Raw genomic sequence first — 22,833 nt, 5'->3', positions numbered from 1 at the left:
CAACAGATCACCAAGTGCACTCAGCTGTGCGACTGCAAGCAACAAACTTATCAACCTTCATTGGAAATATGCACCACACAAACCAGATGTATTATTCCTCCCAATCTGGATGCATCTATTGTCCAACTTAACACTGCACTTCCTTAATGTGCAGTCTTAGTACTTCTTTACAGGCATGTCTAATTTAATGTGCAGTGTTACTGCTTATTTGCAGGTATGTCATATGTGTGTCATTTAATGTTCAGTACTAGTACTTTTTCATTTCAAATGCCAATGCCTCAAACATTCCCTAATGCGAGGCCTATTGCATTGCAAATGCTTGTTTTATATCTGATATATAGCTGTAATATCTAATTACGTCTCAATTGTTCCTGTGTTTCTCTTTTAGTTTGAGGGATAACATATTGAAATCCGCTTAGTAGGTAATGCAACATAAAATCATCGCAGAATTTAAAAATGGTAATCCTTGTCAGTAAATCAAATATCTCAAATGCGACAGCAGCCTATACCCAAGACTGTCTCTCGCTACTTTTTTAAGAATCCAAACCATGCTCTGACCATAAGTGACCTGTGAGGCAGACATATGCGGGTGTTTTATCTGATTGCTTTGTCAGTGAGCCTGTGAAACTTGCCTAGATGGGAGTGGCATTTTGGACAATGTTCATGTCACTTGCACACCAATCATTAGTTTTTAATACAAGAATGAAGATTTTGCCTTTTGTGGTTGTGGAAGGTTTGTCTTTAGGCAATCTCCCACTGATTCATCATAGTTCATTTATGATCGAGAGTTAAGCTTTAAGTATACTGTTATAAATTCTAGTGCTGCTCAGAGCCTCGTGGATTGGCATTTTTGCCTCTACTGCCATCTTTTTGGCAGGTCTGTTCTGTAGGAGCATAGTATATGTGACCTAATGGCGTTGATGTGAAACCATGAATTATATTCATGCTGTCAAATCCATGATCAGATTCTCAGCCCGTCAGAGCGGTTGCTCCGTTCACTGGTGGTTGTTGAGCAGATGTTTTGAACACTAGGCTTAGTCTACCTAGATTGTCAACAGAGTATTTTTTAACATCCTAATCGGCAGTGGAACAGACCATGTTGTCTTGGTGTTGATTTGCCCATCTTTCAATTCTAATTTAAAACTCTGTGTCATCAACTCTTGCCGTGACCCTCGTGCCATACACTTACCTTGAGGCCCAGGCAGACATCCTCGATTAATGTGTGCCAGGAAGAAATACCGCTTAGCCGAACATCATTTGACAGCCTCCAGCTATTCAGTATTGTGTCATGTCTCCACATTGAGGAGGCTATCCAGGTCCAGATTCCCTTTAAATCATAGGTGTGAGTTCTCGAGGAGAAAGAAGCTTTTATCCACGATCACAAGGCTGTATCGCCATTGGAGAAATTTCTGCCACCAACAGAACATCTCCGTTGATCATCTGCTGTCTTTTACTGACCATATCCACTAAGCTACAGGCAAATATGCATCTCCTTACAAAAGCTGTGTTTGTGGTCCATATTTTATCTTTTGTGTTACTGGTAATATTCTGGTGTCGTTAAGTAGAATGCTTTGTGGCTTTGTTGGGGCGGCAGATACAAAAGCAAGGAGTAGTAGGCCGATCAGAAATGGAGGAGCAGATCCAGGTGATTGTCGGCCATTAGTGGTCCGATGGTTGTGAGTCTTAAGTTGCACCATAAAAGGTTCAGAATTTGTAATTGTGCAATTGTGCAGATGTCCAAAGGACCAGGGAAAGCAGGCATAGGTACAGTTTTGTAACCATAAACTCTTATTAGCTGCTCATTTCAAAAGCAAGAAGCGACTACCTTGTTTACGTTCAAGGTCTTCTATGTTAGTAGAAAGACATTTATATTTATGCATACCCTGTACTAGTAGCGGAAGGTGTCTGTATGTTGCCTAAATTTTTATGCACTAAAACCTAAATTTGCTATGGAATATTCCACGTCACTGTCCTCACTGTTCGAGGCCAGAGGCATCTATGTCCTTCGTTAAAGTTGGTGGGTGCCAGGTTACTCTAGGACACTGTTACTCATAGTACGGCCCGCGGGCCGCCAGCGGCCCGACAAGCCTTCCTTGGCGGCCCGCGGACCTTACAGACATCCTACCTGTGTTAAAAAAAAAAAAATAGTGTTAGCAAACACTGCCGGGTGCAGCAGCCCGGACTCTGAGACTCTGCTCTGTGGGGGCCGGGGGATTCCAGTGATTGTCAAAGTGGAGATGCAGGGGCCTAAGAGGTGAAATGCAACAAAGCTTATTAGCATGTAAATGGTCTTTTAAAGACCTGTGAAGTACTGGGGTGCCGGCTGTGTGTGCACGCTGGGAAGCTGACTCAGCCGGGGCTGAAGACTGACACACACACTGACACACAGGGCAAGATGACAGAGAGGGAGGGAGGGAGAGGGAGAGGACAGAGGGAGAGGACAGAGGGAGAGGGAGAGGACAGAGGGAGAGGGAGAGGACAGAGGGAGAGGGAGAGGACAGAGGGAGAGGGAGAGGACAGAGGACAGAGGGAGAGGACAGAGGGAGAGGACAGAGGGAGAGGACAGAGGGAGAGGACAGAGGGAGAGGACAGAGGACAGGGAGGGAGAGGACAGGGAGGGAGAGGACAGGGAGGGAGAGGACAGGGAGGGAGAGGACAGGGAGGGAGAGGACAGGGAGGGAGAGGACAGGGAGGGAGAGGACAGGGAGGGAGAGGACAGGGAGGGAGAGGGAGAGGACAGGGAGGGAGAGGGAGAGGACAGGGAGGGAGAGGGAGAGGACAGGGAGGGAGAGGGAGAGGACAGGGAGGGAGAGGGAGAGGACAGGGAGGGAGAGGGAGAGGACAGGGAGGGAGAGGGAGAGGACAGGGAGGGAGAGGGAGAGGACAGGGAGGGAGAGGACAGGGAGGGAGAGGGAGAGGACAGGGAGGGAGAGGGAGAGGACAGGGACAGGGAGGGAGAGGGAGAGGACAGGGAGGGAGAGGACAGGGAGGGAGAGGACAGGGAGGAAGAGGACAGGGAGGGAGAGGACAGGGAGGGAGAGGGAGAGGACAGGGAGGGAGAGGGAGAGGACAGGGAGGGAGAGGGAGAGGACAGGGAGGGAGAGGGAGAGGACAGGGAGGGAGAGGGAGCGGACAGGGAGGGAGAGGGAGCGGACAGGGAGGGAGAGGGAGAGGACAGGGAGGGAGAGGGAGAGGACAGGGCGGGAGAGGGAGAGGACAGGGAGGGAGAGAGGACAGGGAGGGAGAGAGGACAGGGGGGGAGAGAGACGGGGGGAGAGAGACAGGGGGAGACAGAGGGAGGGCGACAGGGAGGAGAGAGACAGAGGGAGGAGGGAGACAGAGGGCGACAGGGAGGAGAGAGACAGAGGGAGGAGGGAGACAGAGGGAGGAGGGAGACAGAGGGAGGAGGGAGACAGAGGGAGGAGGGAGACAGGGGGAGAGAGAGAGTGAGGGGGAGAGGGGAGTGAGAGGGAGGGGGAGGGAGAGATGGAGAGAGATGTGTGTATGCCGGGTCTGGTGGCTCAGTGGACGAAGGTGTCTGCTGCAGGGACCTGTGTTCAACCTCATGGTCCCAATTTTTTTGGCTTTAGCCCCGCCCCTCCGACCCCACCGGTGCGGCCCTCAGCCACAAACCACACTGTAAATTAGGCCCCCGAGAAAAAGTTTGTGAGCACCCCTGCTCTAGGAAGTGCCTGGGTTCGCTGGATTGGCAGGGCGGTATGTACATTCCTGAATATTAAGTTGGTTTGTAATTGTCCCTACAGTAATGCTCTTGTTTGTGGGTTGAACTCGAGAATTAAATTTCATGGCACTGGATAACACACTAGGCAGCTGGACATTAATTTGCCCATCAGGAGGTTAAAGTGCTATTTTGTGCATTGAGATTAAAACCTATTGCCCACATTATACATTTGAATTGCCCCAGCTTGTCAAGGCTACAGCCTTGTATGTTTCTGTGCATGTGTGATTTGAAACACTTCAGGGCACAATCCTTCATGAGACTATACCTACATCCTGGGGGGGAACTTTTCCCAAATAAGTTTTTTACTTTTGCCTAAAAAGCTAAACAATCCAAGACAGCCACCTATTCACATGTCTTAGTTTCGTTCACTGTTCCACCGTCCAGTATGGGGATTGTTTTTATTAAGACTTCATCACAATAGATGAAGGATCGAACTTTTAAAACTATAAATAATAATCTAGGGTTCTGGGGTTTATAACTAATGCGTCTCTGATGACTGTATTGTGTATGCAAAGCAGGCAAAAACCTTGCTCCTTTTCTTCTTGTAATGTGTTTTAATTTTTTTTTGTACCCGTTAGCTTCCAGATATTTTGCCTTTGATGCCATCCACTAAATGAAAACGGGTAGTCTGCAGAGTTGCTTCTAGGGTGTGGGGTTTAATTATGGGTGTATCCTTGTTTCGTATAGTCCTATCACACACTGATGTAAGCAAGAACTTTAACTTACACCACAAGAGGATAAAGAATGCGTTCTGTTGTAACTATGTGTGTGTGTGTGTGCTATATAATTTGAACCTATGAGCCTGTTTTTCCAATGTATTCAAAAATTCTCTCTTTGCAGTTTCCAATGGGACCGGGTTCGGATGGTCCACTCAGTGGCTTGGGCGGCATGGAACCACATCACATGAATGGATCATTAGGTATAAAGCTTTTATATTGTTTGAGTGGTGGGGTTTGTTTTTTGGGTAATCAAAATGAGTATTGTTTTATTGTGTCATAATGTTCCTTTTGTGAGCTGAGTTAATCCTATACTTTACTAGCCAATCTGCAGTTCAGGTCTTTCCCTTAACTTTAATTCTAAACATCTTGCAATGACTTGGGCATCGAAGTCTTTTTGTAGCTGTTCTCTAGTGTAAGCGATTTCCGTCAATTGATGGGTAGTAACCTAGTTGGTGGCATTGGCACCCAATGTTACTAAACACTCTTAGGGACATGAGGTGGCATTCACAGACATGTAGTTAAACCCTCAGTCCCTAATCTTCATGAGGGTAATGAATGACATGTGTTTTCTATCCCTGAATGCTTGTCATCAAGTCCCTAATAGCAGAACCTCTGTTCACACAGAAATAACCCTCGCTGATCACTCTTCTTGATGGCTCTCTAGTTTTTAATGCAGCCCGGTCTTTAGATCAAATCTTGTGTCACTGGGGTAATAGTACCTGTTATAGCAGATCTGCTACTGTTCACTTCAGAGTGTAGGCAAGTAAACTGTGCTTTTTACCATTTCTTCCAAAAACTGAATGTGGAAAAAAAGTTTCGATCTTTAAATGTTTGCAGGCTTTATGCTGTCTTTAGAGAGGAATCCGTGAAACTGGTTTGAGATATGTTGCACATAAGTGCAAATCAATGGATATGCCTTTTTTGAGAGAGGTAAATGCAGTAATATCTTCGGTGTTACTGTCCTGTTTTGACCGGAAACCCCATGAGGTGAGTCACAATCAATTTTACAACACCTGTGACCACCGTCATGAAGAAGGCATAACGGGGGATAACCCAAGAGCATACCACATTTTGAAAGAGCAAGAACATGAATAAACATCTTCCACTTGCTTCTTTCTTGTGGAATCTCTTCTTGCCAGGCAACCTGTACACAAGGATATGAAAAATGATTGTAGGGAAAAAAAGGGGGATATTAATATAAATTCCGCCTTTTTTTAACCGGTACAACTTGAGGTAGCCTTCCTGTCTAGTCCGTGTTCCAATCATGGTGCCAAAATGCAGAGAGCAAAGATGTAAAGGTAGACCACTAGACCCAAAGATTCTACACTACTAAGATTCTCTACTGTGCCATTATAAATTCCACCATTGTCACACTAACGTGCCCAAATGCATGGTTTTGGCCCCTAATGTTGTGTATTGTGACTCAATCGTAGTAAAGGGGAAGACTGGTACCCCTCTTGTGCCACAGAACCCATTAGGTTGTTAATGATAGTATGTGTTAGATCATTCTGTGGTGCTTCCAGCCGGGCATTCTGTAATGGGTGGTTTACTGCCACCAACAGCTTCCTTAAGGAGCGAAAGGGGTCAGTGTTGCTAGAATTAGAGGTGGCTTCAACTTCCTTCCCACTCAAGTGTGGCAGCGGGATTTAACAGGGACACTCATGAGATTCAGGCATATGGATATAATTGGATTTTCCAGAGAATTTCTTGCAATGACTATTGATCAGTGGATGTGTACGACATCCAGATTTTCTCTAGCTGCGTCACCTCAGCCGCTGGCTTCACCTTTTCTAATTCTCTGCATTCTCATTCTACCACCAACTTTGCTTCACAAACTGTGACTTCCCTTCTAAGGAGACTGTGGGGGCATCCCGTTCAACATATGTCTCTTCATCTGGGATTTGTACAAATTGGGTGACGGTGATGGGGCCTTTGGCATTGCCTGCATGGATTCAACATTCTCTCGAATAGTTGCACTGTTCATTGTGCCACACCAAGGGTGAAATTACTTACCTCAAAGCTCCAGTCCCTGAACCTTTCAACATAAGTGGATTAAGATATGCTATACATCCCCCTGTTCACTGAAAGGTGACCTGGAGGTGTCGGTTAGAGGTACTACAAGTACTAAAATTCCACCAAGTGGAGTTATGCATTTCCTTCATGACTCGAGAATCCGAGAAGCAGCTGAACGGTGAGGAGCCCATCTTTTGATTCACAATGGGGTATGGAGTGGGAATCCTCTCTCTTCAGCTTCAATCTTGGAGAAATCTTGACTGAGATGTACTGATGGATGGATGGATGAATGAATGAATAATTCATAAATGGCGAAAATACCCTATGTACTGATGGATGGATGGATGAATGAATGAATAATTCATAAATGGCGAAAATACCCTGAGGTGTCTTGGCGCTACCTGAAAAACGCATTTAATTTGAAAGAGAAAAGTGCAATTATGTTCTAAGGAGCCAATTATGTTCTAAAGAGCCATTAACCTCATGCGTGGTAGGTCTGGGATTCATACTTGCTCTTCTGCAGTACTATTGTTGTTCCTCCCATTCCATTACCCCAGTTGCTACTGTAGAAACAGCTATTGGTGGTAGGGGTGATGGAAAGGAATCACAGTCTAAACTCAGCCTGTGGCATTTACTCTATGTCCTTCACTCTGGACAAATGGATGGGTGACATTCCTGGAACTGCATTTATTTATTTGAGCCAATAGAGAAGTTTAGAATGGTAACTCTGGTACAATCCTGTTTTCCCCTCTCTATTATAGATATCTATTACACATAGTTTCTCATCCCTGTGAGGCACTCCTACCACAAAACAAATGTATGTGGTTTGTGACTAAGGAACCCATGGCCAATACAAGTTATTTCCAATTTGCCGGAGTTCGGCCTTTAGAGGATAGTAATTGTGACATCTCACTCAGTTAATGTATCTATAACTGGAGACCAGGCAGAGCTAGGTTTCATCATCCCAGAAGTATACAACTATTTTCTTTTTGGATTGCTCCTGTGAGTGTTGCAGGCATATTTGTTATGTTCCTATGTTCTGGTATCCAGTTTATTGGGGCCCTTTAGACGTTCAGCTGGGAAGGTCTAGACACATGTTTTGGCTGTTTAGAAAACTATAATGTACATCCAGAATTGTAGGTTCACAATATTTTGAAGGTTTCAGAGAGCTAAGGGCCATATGTACAAAAGCTTTTTGCACTTTTAAATGGGACGAATCGCAATTTCGGCCAGTTATGAACTGCAAAACAGCCTTTCCTAATTTACAAAGGCTGATAGAGAATCGCAAAAAGCGATTGCTACCCAGTAGAAAGCGCATTTTGCAATTCCCTTAATAGGAAATCGCAAATAGGGATTTCCTATTTGTGATTTCATAAGTGCATGTTCAAAGCATTTCCTAAATACGAAATATGCATTGACCAAATGCTATTACCATCAACTCTCGATGGTAATCATGTGAAATAAAAAAAGGACCCCAAAATGCTTTTTTAAAGTGCCATAAAGCGCACACTTGCCCCTAGGGCATTTGTGCGCTTTACATGTGTACCACTTTTTTGGGGGTGCATAGAGATTAGATAAGGATACCTTATTTATGTCTAGTTTCTATCTTCCTGCACTTCAATAAGACCTCAATTCGTAATTGCTAGAAGTCAACTTTATAGCAAGGCTGTTACTCCTCTTGGACCTGGATGTGTCTCGGAGACCACATCATGTACTTGAAAGTTAAACTTGAAAGGACCAGGCACTAGTTATAAACATGTCGAAAAGACCGTCTTCTCCTTTGTTTATTGATGTCCCCCAGCAATGCCACAATATATTCTATGTGTATCAAGGATCTCACACCCTTGTGCATAATGGGATTGGAGATGATGTTCTTGTCGCAAGACCCCGTCTTGTTCTTTTTTAGCCATCATCTTTATTGGGTTTAAAACACCCAAATGGTCGTGTTGCTCAGGCCTGCATGGGGGGTAATGAATATAACCTTTTCAATTCACTTCAGTAGACCCCTTTGCTTTGGGAGATGAGATACGCGTGAAGGATACCCACCTTGCAGAAGGGAAGTTCTATCCTACTACTGAGGAGTTATTACTCTAAATTAGTTGGGGGTATTTCACAGTTTTCCACATTACCTTTACATGTTGATTAAAGAGCATCCACCCAGCCCTCTATGCCGATTAAATCAAGTTAATCCTATGGGTCCTTGTTTGAGCAGAAGGGAAGTGCGTCTTTGCCTCTCCTCAACTGTTTGCAGAGGTACTTGGTACCCGTGTTCTTGGTTTAGAGTCTTCTGACCTATCTGAAGAAGATATGGGTTCGAGGCATGTGGGCTGCTGAATTCATATCTGTGCATAGATCGCCGCCTAGTGTTGGGTCCGGATGTTTGCACGTTGTTGTCCTGGAAGAGTCTTCGAAGTATCCTGAGATAGGTGACTCCTCCCCTGGACCATAGTGCGCATGGGCATCCTCTCCATCCTCAGATTGTTTTTTTCCGCCATTGGGTTCGGATGTGCTTATCTTGACTCAAGTTAGGAAAAACTTTTTTCAGGCCAAAAGGCCTTTAGTTCGCGTCGGTACTGTTCCCGATCGGTATCGACAGTTACTTGTTAGTTTATTAACTTCAAAAAACAACTTTTTCGCATCGACCATCGACACCATCGACGATTGAATCGAGGACACCATTCAAGCGGTGTCCTGTTTGCAATGCGAAATATCCCCATATCGACGTCCACCCGGTGTGAAACAAATGCCTTTCACCGGATCACGACGAATCCACATGTATGGCCTGTGCCCGATTCCGATCCAAGAAGACCCTTCGGAATCGACGAGCGGCGAGACTTGAAGCGCAGCAAGCGGCACCGGCCCCGACCAACATCTTCAGCGCCGAGGACGAAGATGTAGAAAGCGTGGAGAACCTGCCCTCCAGCCCCGCTTCCGAACACGATTCCGGATCGGAAGACATCGAAGAACAACTCTTTCACAGAGATGAAGACGACACCGAGGTAGGAGACTACGATGAGGCCTTAGGGGCCGAAGAAAGTGGCTCCGGTGACGAGCAAGGCCTACCCGTACAGACGGAGGATATCCCAGTGCGTCAGTCTATGGCTCCCCCGGCCTCGGACATTCAGCGACAGCCATTAGGACCCAAACCGGCTGGTTTCCCTTCATCGAAACCGAAACCAAAAGTCGTGTCGGTTCCACAGAAACCGAAACTGAAAGTGGTACCGGTCGGATCGAAGCCCACTACACCTTCGACGCCAGCAAAACCCGTCTGCACCGACCGCACCAAACGGGACTTCGGTGCCGAACTCGCAGCAGCAGACGTCGGCGCCGACACACGGAAAAAGGCCATCGGCACCGACAAACCGCCTCGGCACCAGGCACCGAAACAATCGGCTCCGGCCCGAAGGTCAAAATTGCCGCTGCGTCGCACACCCCTTCGAAAGCAGCACCTAAGGCACAATCATCGACGCCGTCAACGGCTACCGCCTCTCCTCGACTCGATGACCCCGTGGCCCCGAAGAAGCCCACGCCTGCCTCTACTGAACCGCTTGGCGCCAAACAACCGTCGGCGCTCCAGGTGCGACAAGTTGCAGAATCCTTGCAACGCATCAAAGAAAAGGCAGCCCTCCAGGACACGTCGGGCCCAGAGCCGAAAAAAGCTCAAAAAGCTTCTCCAGCGACACCTCATAACACTTTTGGCCTGCCGCCATCCACGGCGCCAAAAATGTTTGAAATAAGAACTCGTGTCACCCAAACTAGGATCACACCCGCCGAACGCTCCCCTACGGAGACGTCACCATCTCACATCATCGATGCCGACACCGGCAGAATTATGCTCCACAAGAGGAGAATATCTTCCGAACACGCTTTGGACTCCTACCGGATCCCGCTGAAGAAAAAGCTGCCAGCGGATTCGGAGCCAGTTCTTTACGAACGTCTCCATACCTCCTACCCAGTTCCACAGTCCTTCTCCCCGACACACTCCGAAACCGACGTTTTGGAGGACTATATGGGTGACGACGTCCCCTACCCAAGAGGGATGGACCCTGAGGGCCAACAGGACCCTGACCAGGCTTGGGATGACCCTGTAGACACAGGTGCACCTATGGATACACAGGACACGCAGCTCTATGGCGCAAAAACATCTCCCACAGAGGACACTGCCGCATTCAACGCCCTAATTGAACGTGCAGCGGAAAATCATGGTGTGCAACTCCACTCTGACACAATCGAGGACGATTTTCTAATGGATACTTTTGCATCCTCAGAAAGGAATATCAAAACTCTACCCATGCTAAAAGGTGTCCTCAAACCAGCAAAGGACATTTTCAAAGAACCCACCAGGGCAAGAGTGATAAACCCCAGGATCGACAAAAAATATAGGTCGGCGCCTGGGGACCCTACGTACATTAGAGGCCAGTTGCCTCTAGATTCCATCGTAGTCGCAAATGCTCGCAAACGGGCACACTCGCAAACAACTGGGGATGCTCCTCCCCCGGACAAAGAGTCCAAGGTGCTAGAGACCTCCGGCAAACGGGTGGCAGCCCAGGCAGCTAACATATGGCGTATTGCCAATACACAGGCGCTCCTAGCTCGCTACGATCGCGCACACTATGACACATTAGAAACCCTACTCCAACATCTCCCTGACCAATACAAAGAGGGAGCAGAGATCCTCATCAGGGAGGGACAACTCCTCACAAACGCATCCATTAAGTGTGCACTGGATGCCGCAGATACAGCTGCCAGAGCAATAAACACCAGCGTCATGCTACGACGACACGCCTGGTTACGAATCTCCGGATTCAAACCTGAGGTTCAAAATAACATTCTCAATCAGCCGGTCAACCCCGACTACTTATTCGGGCCGGAAGTTGACAACACCCTAGAGAAAATAAAAAAGGACACAGACACTGCAAAGTCCATGGGGGCTCTCCAAACACAGACCTTTCGGAGTGGCTCCTTTCGTCGCCCCGGGAATAGAGGAGCAGGCAGAGGACAGGGGTCACAGCAAACCTACAACAAGGGCAACACACAAAGTACCTACGATAAAAACACCCGGGGTAGGTATCGTGGCTCCAGCACAAAGGACAGAGGACGCGGATACGGCAATACTAGGTCCTCCCCCAAGAACAAACAGTGACGCCCTTTCCCTTCCTCCCGACCACATAACACCTGTCGGGGGAAGGCTACAACGGTTCCTGTCCACGTGGAACTCCATCACCACGGACAGGTGGGTCAAAGATATTATCAAACACGGTTACTGCCTAGAATTAACCTCCACTCCACCCACAATACCGCCAAAACACCGTCCTATGTCCTCAGAGCACTTAGCGCTCTTACAGCAGGAAGTACTAAGTATGCTGGAAAAAGGCGCAATAGAGGTCGTACCCGTCCACGAGCAAGGCATGGGGATATACTCCCTGTACTTCTTAATACCAAAAAAGGACGGGTCACTCGGACCTATACTAGACCTGAGACCCCTCAACCGCTACATTCTGTCAGAGCATTTCCACATGCTCACCCTACAACAAGTCCTCCCGCTGCTCAAACAGGGAGACTTCCTAGCCACACTAGATCTCAAAAACGCATATTTCCACATACCCATTCACCCCTCACACAGAAAATATCTCAGGTTCACTATTCAAGGACAGCACTACCAATTCAAGGTTCTCCCCTTCGGTGTGACAGCACCCAGAGTTTTCACAAAGTGCCTAGCTACTGTGGCTGCACATCTACGGAGGCAACACATTCACGTCTACCCTTACCTGGACGACTGGCTTGTTCAGGCAAAGTCAGCCCAGCAATGTGCCAGCCACATGTCCCACACCATTCACCTTCTTCACAGTCTGGGGTTCTCACTAAATTACCCAAAATCACATCTCCAACCCGCACATGTACAACAGTACCTAGGTGTGACCATAGACACACTGGCAGCCACAGCTCAGCCGAATTTAGTGAGGATCAACAGCATACAAATGCTGATTTCCAAGTTCAAACCACAACACTCCCTTCCTGCGCGAGTGTTCATGCAGTTGATAGGCATGATGGCCTCCTGCATCTTCATAGTCCCACACGCGAGACTACATATGCGCCCGCTTCAGGAGTGCTTAGCACGTCAATGGAATCAGGCTCACGGGCAACTGAAAGACCTAGTGTTGGTGAGCGGTCGGGCATACAACTCTCTGCATTGGTGGAACCCACAAAACCTTTGCAAGGGCTGACAGTTCCAAGAGCCTGTTCCACAAATTATACTGACAGCGGACGCGTCTCTCCAGGGATGGGGAGCTCATGTACTCAATTACACAGTGCAGGGACTATGGACAACACAACAAAAGAAGATGCACATCAACCTTCTGGAACTGATGGCAATCTTCCTAGCCATGAAGGCATTCAAAGTACATCTGTGCAACAAGGTCGTGTTGATCCGGACGGACAACATGACCGCCATGTACTACATACAAAAGCAGGGAGGAACACACTCTCCACAGTTGTCTCATCTGGCTCAGAGCATGTGGAAGTGGGCCATTCAGAGGAACATTTTCCTCATGGCGGAACACCTCCCCGGCAAGGACAACCAGATGGCGGATCTGCTCAGCAGACACAGCCACCAGATGCACGAGTGGGAGTTACACCCATCAGTACTCCAACCGTACTTCCAGCAGTGGGGTCATCCAGAGATAGACCTATTCGCCACAAGCGAAAACGCAAAATGCCAAAGCTTTGCTGCCAGGTTCCCACATCCGCAGTCGCAGGGCAATGCAATATGGATGAACTGGTCCGGCAGATTTGCGTACGCTTTTCCCCCAGCACCATTGATACCGCTGGTGGCGCGCAAACTCAGACAACACTCACTGACACTCGTCCTGGTTGCTCCAACGTGGGCACACCAACCATGGTACACCACCTTTCTCGAACTTTCCGTGGTGCCGCATCAAAGGCTGCGGATCAAACCCGCGCATTTGACGCAGAACCGTGGAGAGATTCAGCACCCAGATCCGCAACAGCTGAACCTGGCAATCTGGCTCCTGAAGTCCTAGAGTTTGGCTACCTGAATCTGCCACCTGACTGTATGGACATCATTAAGGAAGCTAGAAGACCCACTACCAGAGCTTGCTATGCAGCCAAATGGAAAAGGTTCGTAATTTATTGCAATAACAATGACATTAACCCGCTAGATGCATCCATCCAAAACATAATTTGTTACCTCTTACACCTATACCGATGCAATCTGGCATACACCTCAATACGTGTCCTTTTGACCGCAATATCAGCCTATCTCCAGACCAGGCAGCACCTCTCTCTATTCAGAGTGCCTGCCATCAAAGCATTCTTGGAAGGACTCAAACGAGTAATTCCTCCAAGCCACCCACCAGCTCCAATGTGGAACCTCAACTTGGTCCTCACACGCCTGATGGGTCCACCCTTCGAACCTCTACACTCATGCGAGATTCAGTTCCTCACCTGGAAAGTAGCTTTCCTAGTAGCGATCACTTCTTTAAGGAGAGTTAGTGAACTCCAGGCACTAACCATTCAAGAGCCATTCATACAGGTTCACGCAAACAGGGTTGTACTACGTACCAACCCAAAATTCATGCCCAAAGTGATCTCGCAGTTCCACATGACTCAAACTATTGAACTGCCTGTTTTCTTTCAAAACCCACAAACTGTCGCAGAAAGAGCACTCCATACACTGGATGTAAAGAGAGCCCTCATGTACTATATAGACAGGACTAAAGTCTTCAGGAAAACAAAACAACTTTTCGTTGCCTTTGCCCCACACCACAAAGGTAACGCCATCTCCAAAGCAGGTATAGCCAGATGGATCGTTAAATGTATTCAAATTTGCTATCAAAAGGCTAAACGCACATTATCGATTCCCCCACGAGCCCACTCAACACGTAAGTTAGGGGCCTCCATGGCTTTCCTGGGAAACATTCCTTTGCATGATATATGTAGAGCAGCCACCTGGTCCACTACACATACATTTACCAAACACTACTGTGTAGATGTGCAATCAAAACAGCAGGCAGCTGTAGGACAGGCTGTTCTCAAAACTCTTTTTCAGACCGCTGCAGCTGGCACTGGTAGCCGCCGCTAATAGGAGGTACTGCTATGTATTCTATGCACAGATATGAATTCAGCAGCCCACATGCCTCGAACTGAATATGCTACTTACCAGTATGCATCTGTTCTTGGCATGTAGGGCTGCTGACATTCATATCGCCCACCCTCCTCCCCGGCGCCTGTAGCAGCTGCAGCTCTCAGAATTACTGTATAGCATGGTCATCACTTTCTGTATCTACTCCATCACTGCCACAATGGCGAAAAACAATCTGAGGATGGAGAGGATGCCCATGCGCACTATGGTCCAGGGGAGGAGTCACCTATCTCAGGATACTTCGAAGACTCTTCCAGGACAACAACGTGAAAACATCCGGACCCAACACTAGGCGGCGATCTATGCACAGATATGAATGTCAGCAGCCCTACATGCCAAGAACAGATGCATACTGGTAAGTAGCATATTCATTATTGGACAAGTTTGCAGACTGTAGGTTTTGGCGTTCAGTGTAAGCGCTTGTGGCAATATTTCAGTCAAACCTCTCAGGCCAAGAAAATCATTCTCAGTGACATTAAATGAGTGTTTTGTCCCGCTCAATCATTTCAAGCACCCTAGCAATTTACAAGTTTAAACACCAGGTTTATTAGACTTTTGCAGTCCGTATAAGCATATATCTTTTAAATAATATTATGCCAACACACTTTCTGCTTATCTTTTTTTTTTTCCATATAGTTTTCAAAGGGCATTTAGAAGAACTGCTCCTTCCAGTTTAGTTTAGCAACAGTACTCAGTTTTGGACTTGGATAATTCTGTCTTCATTTGCTCAGAAACCTATTTAGCCTACAGTTTGTAGTAACATTAAACGTTCAACAGGAAAAATGGTAGTCATCCTGTCTGCCCTATTGGTGAATGTGCTACAGACTGAATTGAAACATGTTATTGTGTTCTATGTGAATGAGGTAGTTCAGCTTGCCTGCCCTTCCTTACTTCCGGATATTTCTATAAATGTGAAATTCCTACCATTTGGTAATTCTTTATTGGGAGCGGTTAGGACTCTTCTTTCAGTTGCAATAGCCATAGCTATGGGGAATGGGCACCCTAAGCCATACAGTTTTATGGGTAGCGTCCTGTATCATGTTAGTCTGGAAGGACAACCTATTGTTTATGGCTTTCCAAAGGCATGTTCATATTGAGGTGATCTGCAAGGCATCCACCTATGATATTCCCTAGGTTTTCTAGAAGCATTATGTGTTGATTGCAATCTCTGCATTCAGGCTCCCATAAATACTTAAACTGGCTTCACTCCACACAGGACTCTGTGGCCCGTCTGACTGTGGGTATTCACAGATCATGGATCCATATCACATCATGAGCATGTGTTGCACTGTCTTCAGTACCAGCAGTGGATCTCATTCAAAACTCTTAGTCTGTCCTGTCAAAAGTGGTGCTTCTCACTAGGGCCTCCTTTCTATCAAAAGGGTTCACCCCTTTTCATGTAGGCCAGTCTATCACCTTTGCTACCTTTTATGCTTCTCCCCATTCCTCCAAGGAAGAGGAGCGACTCTACAGTTTGGACCCAAAAAGAGCGTTGTCGTTCTACCTTGACCGTACACAATAGTTCCGGGAGGATGACCAAGTCTTCGTGGGGTATGTTGGTGCTAAGTTCAGACTGTGCAGAAGTGGACCATCTCCAGATGGGTCGTGCTCTGCATCAAAATCTGCCACGCACTGGCCAAGAAGCAACCTCTTAAAGGTTTGCAAGCTCATTCTACCAGGGTTAAGCCTGTCACCACTGCGTTAGCACGCGGAGTTCCAGACCTGGATATCTGGCAGGCAGCAACGTGGGCTTCTCTGCACGTGTTCACCAAGCAATACTGGCTGGGCAGTCCGGTCTGCAGGGTTGGGCACTTTGCCCATTCGGCCCTCAGGACTTTATCATTTGAAATTGGTTCGCAGGCGTCCTCAGGGATGGTAGTGCTTGGGTATCTATTCTAAAGTAAGGAATCCGCAGCTATAAGTCTCTATCAGATGATCAAGTTACTTACCTTCAGTAACACCGTATCTGCTAGACTATATCTAGCCACAGATTCCTTACCGACCCACCCATCCTCCCCTCTCTGTGAATGGATTTCTAGGGACAGTGATGACCCCTTTCAGGGCTCTAGTTTCGACACATCAGTGATCAGTGTTCTTCATGACACTGTGCTTCTGGCATGGAAAGTTGTGAAAAAAGCCTGATGTCAGCACGCCTGGATGGCGACTATGTAGGTACCCGACGTCCCTTCCAGCACGGACGACGCCGGTGACTGCTGCGGAGTCGATCTACACCACCTACCAGCAGGCAGGGATACTGCTCACGAAGAATCTTCCGGGTCCAGTCAGATGCTTGGGGAAATTCCAAGGTAAGAAATCTGCGACTAGATATAGTCTCTAGCAGATAAGGCGATACCGAAGGTAAGTAACTTGTTTTTCAGGTTATCTTCTACTCTGTTCAAGACCATCGTTCAGTTTAATCCGTCAATTGCATTTATACTGCACACAGCAGCTACATGAGATGCATCCCGGCTCTAGTTAAAAAGCTCAACTCGAGACGTAAAGAGCAAGGTTATCTTGCACCTCCTCAAACAGGAAACTTTTTAACCTCTTTTTAAAGATGGGCTCAGAAGGAGCCATAGTAGGCTGATTGGAAGTGCATTCCAGAGTTTGGCTGTCAGTAATGCAAAGGATCTGTCATCTTTTCTGGCCTTAAAACTTTTTGAGACTTGCAAAGTCTGTGATTATTCGATCTGAGAAATCTAAGGTGCTGGTAAGGCCGGAGTCCTTTTATATAAGTAGGGGGGACCATGCCCAGCTAAGACTCTAAATCCAAAGTGTAAGCACCTTAAATTTGATACGATTGGCTATTGACAACTATTGCAGGCGTTTCAGATGAGGCAAGATTGATTGACGGCATGGTATTCTCATAATCAATCTTGCTGCAGCATTCTTCACAATCTGAACCCCTTTATTGCCAGATATTTACGACCTTTTGTTACCAAGCAGATATCATGCTCCCCCAAGCTACCTTTTGCGATGATACAGGGCATTGGAAGAGCCTCCAATTTCCCCCATTTAAATTTATAGCCTGAGAAGACTAAGAATGTTAGTTATGTGTATTAGATTCTAGAGAAATGTCGTGTTGAAGATTGTCATGTAGGTGTGATCAGCATATAAAGGATTTTACTTGGCCGCATGTTTCTGTTCCTTTAATTAAGGTGAAATAGCCAATGCAGTTGACACAGGCTCTAAGGTCAAAACAGATAGAAGTGGGGAAAGAGGCAACTCTGTCTTGTTCCATTTGTAATGGGGGAAGTGCCTGATATAAATCCCCTGCAGTTAACCTGTCCCGTTGTGCTGGCATAAAGTCACCCAACTTTGGAAATAAAGTTTTGTCCCAGGCCTACTCTGTCTAATCTCCTGAAAAGGTTGTCCCATTAAACTCGGTCAAATATCTATTTTTCTCATCGGCTTGGCTTCTTGTGGGCTATCTTGCATCTCCCAAAATAGGTAAAAAAGCCATCCCCACCGGTGAATCGTGTACAAGAACTGTATCACTTTACATAATTGCATCACAAGTATCACTAATTGTTTGATGTCTGCCTATCAATGAAATGGGGGGGATAACTGCTACAATCCAGAGGGTCTTTGCCCCTTTTCAGTATTGGTGTTCGAGACAGAACAATTTGCCAGTGGTTTCCGCCTCTTGGAATTTTTCATATAACATCATCACAACAATATCTTTGTCAGTTTTGTAAAAATCTTTTCCTGGAGATTTACAGGTTGGTAGGTCAGCAAGCACCTAAGCGATCTCCTCTTTGGTGATCTCATTCCTAGAGTTGTTTCTGTCCTCCTTACTCCGCCATGTGGAGATGGTCATCTGTGACTCTCTTGTGCAGTTGATTTGCTAATATCCTGCCTGCTTCCTCTTCTCCTTCGTATCTATCTGCGCTGGAGTTCCACTAGTGTTTATTCCGCATGGGAGGAAAACGACATTCATTGAGATCTTTTCTTTTTCAAGGCAGCGGAAGAGGTCAGTGGAGGGGTACACACAGTACTGTGCAGTACGGTTTTGAATTGAGGATTCTGTTTGCTCCTGTATTGATCATTGTTTGGCTAAGGCTGAGTCTTACATCAGTTGCCCCCGCCAGCTTGCTTTACCTTCTGCCGATTGTAATTGTGTGGAGTAATCTGACCCGCTGTTTAGTTTGTCCTGTGCTGATATGTGGCCTGAGGGGCTTCTTTCTTCTAGGTATTTGTGTAAGTTTACTGATATTCTCCATGGTGAAGTTAGTGGTGAGAAATTGCCTATATTAAGTACCAAGCGTATTGGGCAATGGTCAGAAATCCCGCCCTCTAGAGTGTCACATGGGTAGCATATTTGCAATAAATGGGGCGTGACAGAAAACAGTATACGCGTGCGTGAAGAAGAGTTCCGAACCCCAAAAGTAAAAGCATAGTCGCTAGAATTAGTTAATCTACAGGTATCTGAATCCAGTTTCCGTAATTACAAGAAAGAAGGCTCAATCAGTGCTGTGTTGCCCATGTAGAGGAGATGTTTTGCCTACATTTGATGCAGGTGCCAAATTCCAGTTCCAACACTAGTATTGAGGAGTTCTGAATTGTTGGATAGTCACCACATCACTTAATCAAGGGACGTTTGACTGAACGTATAATGCCACTCTTTCATTTAATTTCCAGAGAGCTGCTAATCCTGTAGGGTGGCAGGTCATGTTCTTACTGTTAAGCAAGTATTTCTCACATGATCGCTTACCATCCATGTTTTATTAAAATGCCCGTAGTGTCTGACGCAATTGTTAAAAGTTACACCCCACAACACTGTTGTAATGACTGTGTCTTAACTCTCGCATGTCTACTGTTGTATGCTCATATGTACCATACTACTTATGCTGCTTGCACTCTCTTAGTGCCACGGTAAGTCATTGATGTTGCATTGTCATTCGTCATCACATTGAACACCGTATTGCTGTTATCATTTAATGAAATTCAATTGAAAAAAAATTCCAGTAGTGTTAACAGTGCTCGTTTTATATGTCAACTCTTGATGTCGTGCCGAATGTTTCAGTTTGTTTTTTGCTTTTTTAGGCTCGGGTGATCTGGACAGTATTTCAAAGGTGGGTACTGGAGGCTGTTATGATTATAAGCCCCTTTTACATTTTAACCTGTATGGAAGTATTTTTAAATATATCTTGAGTTTTAGAAAAAAATCTGGGTGATCACTTTGGTGCTTGTAAAATTATAAAAGGCACACTTTATAAGAGTTCAGAGAAGCGACTTTCATGTTTTATTAAATTGCCATTTACGCAAAATTGACTGTGGATCACATACATTTTGCCTAGGTTTTTACTTTTGCTAATTAGAGATGGATTCAACTATTTTTTAAGAATTTCAAAAAGTAAAAGCTTGGACAAACTCTAGCGGATTGTCGTCACTAAAACTGCAATCCTAGTCCTCTTAATCGCTATTTTACCCCACCTCATTTAAGGTTGAATAAAGATTTTAAACTAGTTGGATATGTGGACTTCTGGTCGGTTTAATGTAGGCAATTGAAGACTTTCACTGTATATAATATTCCTTAGAAGTGTAAAAATGTGTGCACGCAAAGATATAAAATATAGAGCTAACATTATAGCAATTCACTTCAGTGCTTATAATTATTAGGATATTTGGACCAGCACACACCCACATCCTTTTGCATTTGCCTTAATTCCTAGCTTTGTCACCAGTACAACCAAATTCAAGGCTTTTTTCCCATTTATTCTTGACCAGACCCTCATCAGCAAACACTTGCCCCCAACCCAATCCCTCTTCAGGCCACTAGATGTTAATCTGATCTCAAACTACCTACCTTGAAAGTGCTCCACTCCTTCCATCCATACCAGCGTCTAACATCATACCCCCTGCAGCTTGCAAATCCTGCCGTTAATCAAGTGCTTATTCTGGTGTGCCTAATTTCCTTACTTTTGGTTGGCCAAGTTAATAATGATATGTGTAACTCCGCTTCAGTTGCTCTTTAGCCACAACCCATAAACTTGGCATTCACTTCAGTTACATCTATCAACTTTTCATCACTTTGCCATTCACACATTTCAAACAGTAATGCACACCCACCCAATCATTTAGATGGAGGTAAATCTCTGCCCACACCGGTCATTCGTCAGAAAGAATTCACCTACCACAAAAGTGTTCTCTCTTGATCATGCTTTAACATTTACCAACCCCAATAATCCCCCCCCCCCATAGTCGCCTCCCTGAACACACACACCTTATCCTCCTTTGCTGCAAGTAATTTTCGTTCTTAATTCAATATCATGACAGTATGGAAAAATCTATGCATCCTCTGGCAGCCCCATCCTATTTGCCCTGCTAGTGCATTCATCCAGCATCCCTTGCTTCCTTGACTGACATCTTTAGCCATCTCATAGTCACTGAAATTCACCTATGCTTTATGTGCCTTGGATTAATCAAACTCCTTGCCGACTCTCCAACATACACTTAGACCCCTCTCCCAGCTCTTCTCCTAATCAACTGTCGCTGATTGTCACGTTTTACATAACACGACAACAGCAAACACGACGTCTTCCTCTTTCCTTCCAGAATTCTTTTATGTACTAGTGTTCAACAAATTTGCCTCTTATCTCTCCATCAACCTCTGTAGTCTGTTGTAGAGTGATTCCGTTGGAAGCCTCAGGTCTGTAACTTCATTACCACGCTAACCAAATGCTATCTGCTGTTATTCTCCTGTATTTCTTTATGGTCATCGACAAGTGACCTCCCTCTCTCCCTACCACACAGATACTTTGTCAGTTGAGCTCTTGTGTTGGTCACCTCCTGTCTCTTTAAACGTTCCCATGCCTGTTGTGGTTTAGTCTCTGTTTATCCCCCTTCCCATAGGCATGTTTTAGGGCATGGTTCTCAGGCCCCTTCTTGTCTGTCTCATTGTAAACAATTGGGCTGTTATCACCTATTTGCAGATTATATCAAAATGATCTTTTCCCCATCTTTTATGCTTTACTCCAACAGTCTCACTGGTGTCAGCCAGTGGATGGCCCCCTCATATTCAGCTCCAAGAAACCCTTTGAGATCTTTGTCCTCCTCAAGCAGATCCCTAGCTAGTCTACTAGTTACTCCCCATAGGCACCTGGTACCTTATCCATTTGCCTCATCTAATTACCTTGTAGTCCAGTTTGCCCACCTCATGCAACTTTCATCATCATTTCAGTAACTGCAATCCTTTTCCTCCTCCATATTCACAATAACCTACTGCAGCTCCTCCTAAACCAAACACTATGAAATGTCCTGGTCACAAGTAAACTGGAAAATGTTCATGTCCTCCTGTTTGAAGATTTTAATATCCTCCTGGTTAGATTTCACACTATCTCATTTTAATGAAAGACTCCTGTCCGATTATTAGTATGTTGACTCCAGAATAGATAATCTCCAGTTTAGAAGATTGATTATTGTGAAAAAACTGTAAAACAGGACTCACTTTTCTTCAGAAAAACAAATGCACTGGTTACAATGTTGTCACAGTTCTGATCTCAGGATTTAATTAAAACAATAAATGCTAATTTGAGTTAAAAAAAAGAAATAACACGAGGGAAAATGGAATACTAAAAGAAGATAAGTGTCATCGTAGTATACCTTCTGTTGCTACCCTCTTCTTGGAAGGAAGGAAGGTAAGATTCAGAGCCAAAGATGAAAGCAATCTAAGTAGATGTGGGCAATCAGTGGGTAGGAAGAGTATAGAGCGATGAGTGGTGAAATGTATGTGCATTGTAGGGGCTAGGCAACTGCAGAAGAGATTGGAGGGGTGGGCAGCGGGGATGCACTGGTATGCACAAGTTAAAGGATGACGAAAGAGGACTGCATGGAGGGGGTGAGTTTCAAGGCTTAGGAAAAACAATTTCCTAACAGGACAAACATTCAAAACATAGCAGACAGGAGTGATAGAGGGGAGGGAAGAGTCTGAGTATTTTCCTCCATTAACAAAACTAAGAGAGAGATGCTCTATGTGAGCTGACAAAAGTGAAGACTTGTAAAGTTTTTTTCAGCTTATAAGGCATTCACCATGACGGTTTTATGAAACCGTTTCGATAGAAAGAATCCACCAGGATCACTTATATTGCCATAAGACTTCCATAGGACCTCTTCATTAACCAAGTCCTGAACTTAGCCACACATTCCCCCTTGTATGTATCTGTAAATGTATGTGGATTTCTATAGCGGAAACATCG

The 22,833-nt window shown here is 45.7% G+C and overlaps 1 protein-coding gene across 7 annotated transcripts in view; it reads left to right on the top strand.

The window, feature by feature from the left end:
* Positions 1–22,833, top strand: part of SSBP2 (single stranded DNA binding protein 2) — a 787,338-nt gene that overhangs the window by 749,076 nt on the left and 15,429 nt on the right. For all 7 annotated transcript variants that reach the window (XM_085632417.1, XM_085632415.1, XM_085632414.1 and 4 more), the window contains 2 exons: positions 4,583–4,661; positions 19,682–19,710. In XM_085632417.1, the coding sequence (XP_085488543.1) occupies positions 4,583–4,661; positions 19,682–19,710 (108 nt within the window). The remainder of the gene's footprint in view (positions 1–4,582; positions 4,662–19,681; positions 19,711–22,833) is intronic.

The sequence above is a fragment of the Triturus cristatus genome, chromosome 2_1 (genome assembly GCF_964204655.1).
Source record: "Triturus cristatus chromosome 2_1, aTriCri1.1, whole genome shotgun sequence".
NCBI classification, from domain to species: Eukaryota; Metazoa; Chordata; class Amphibia; order Caudata; family Salamandridae; genus Triturus; species Triturus cristatus.
This window is presented reverse-complemented; position numbering and strand designations above follow the sequence as displayed.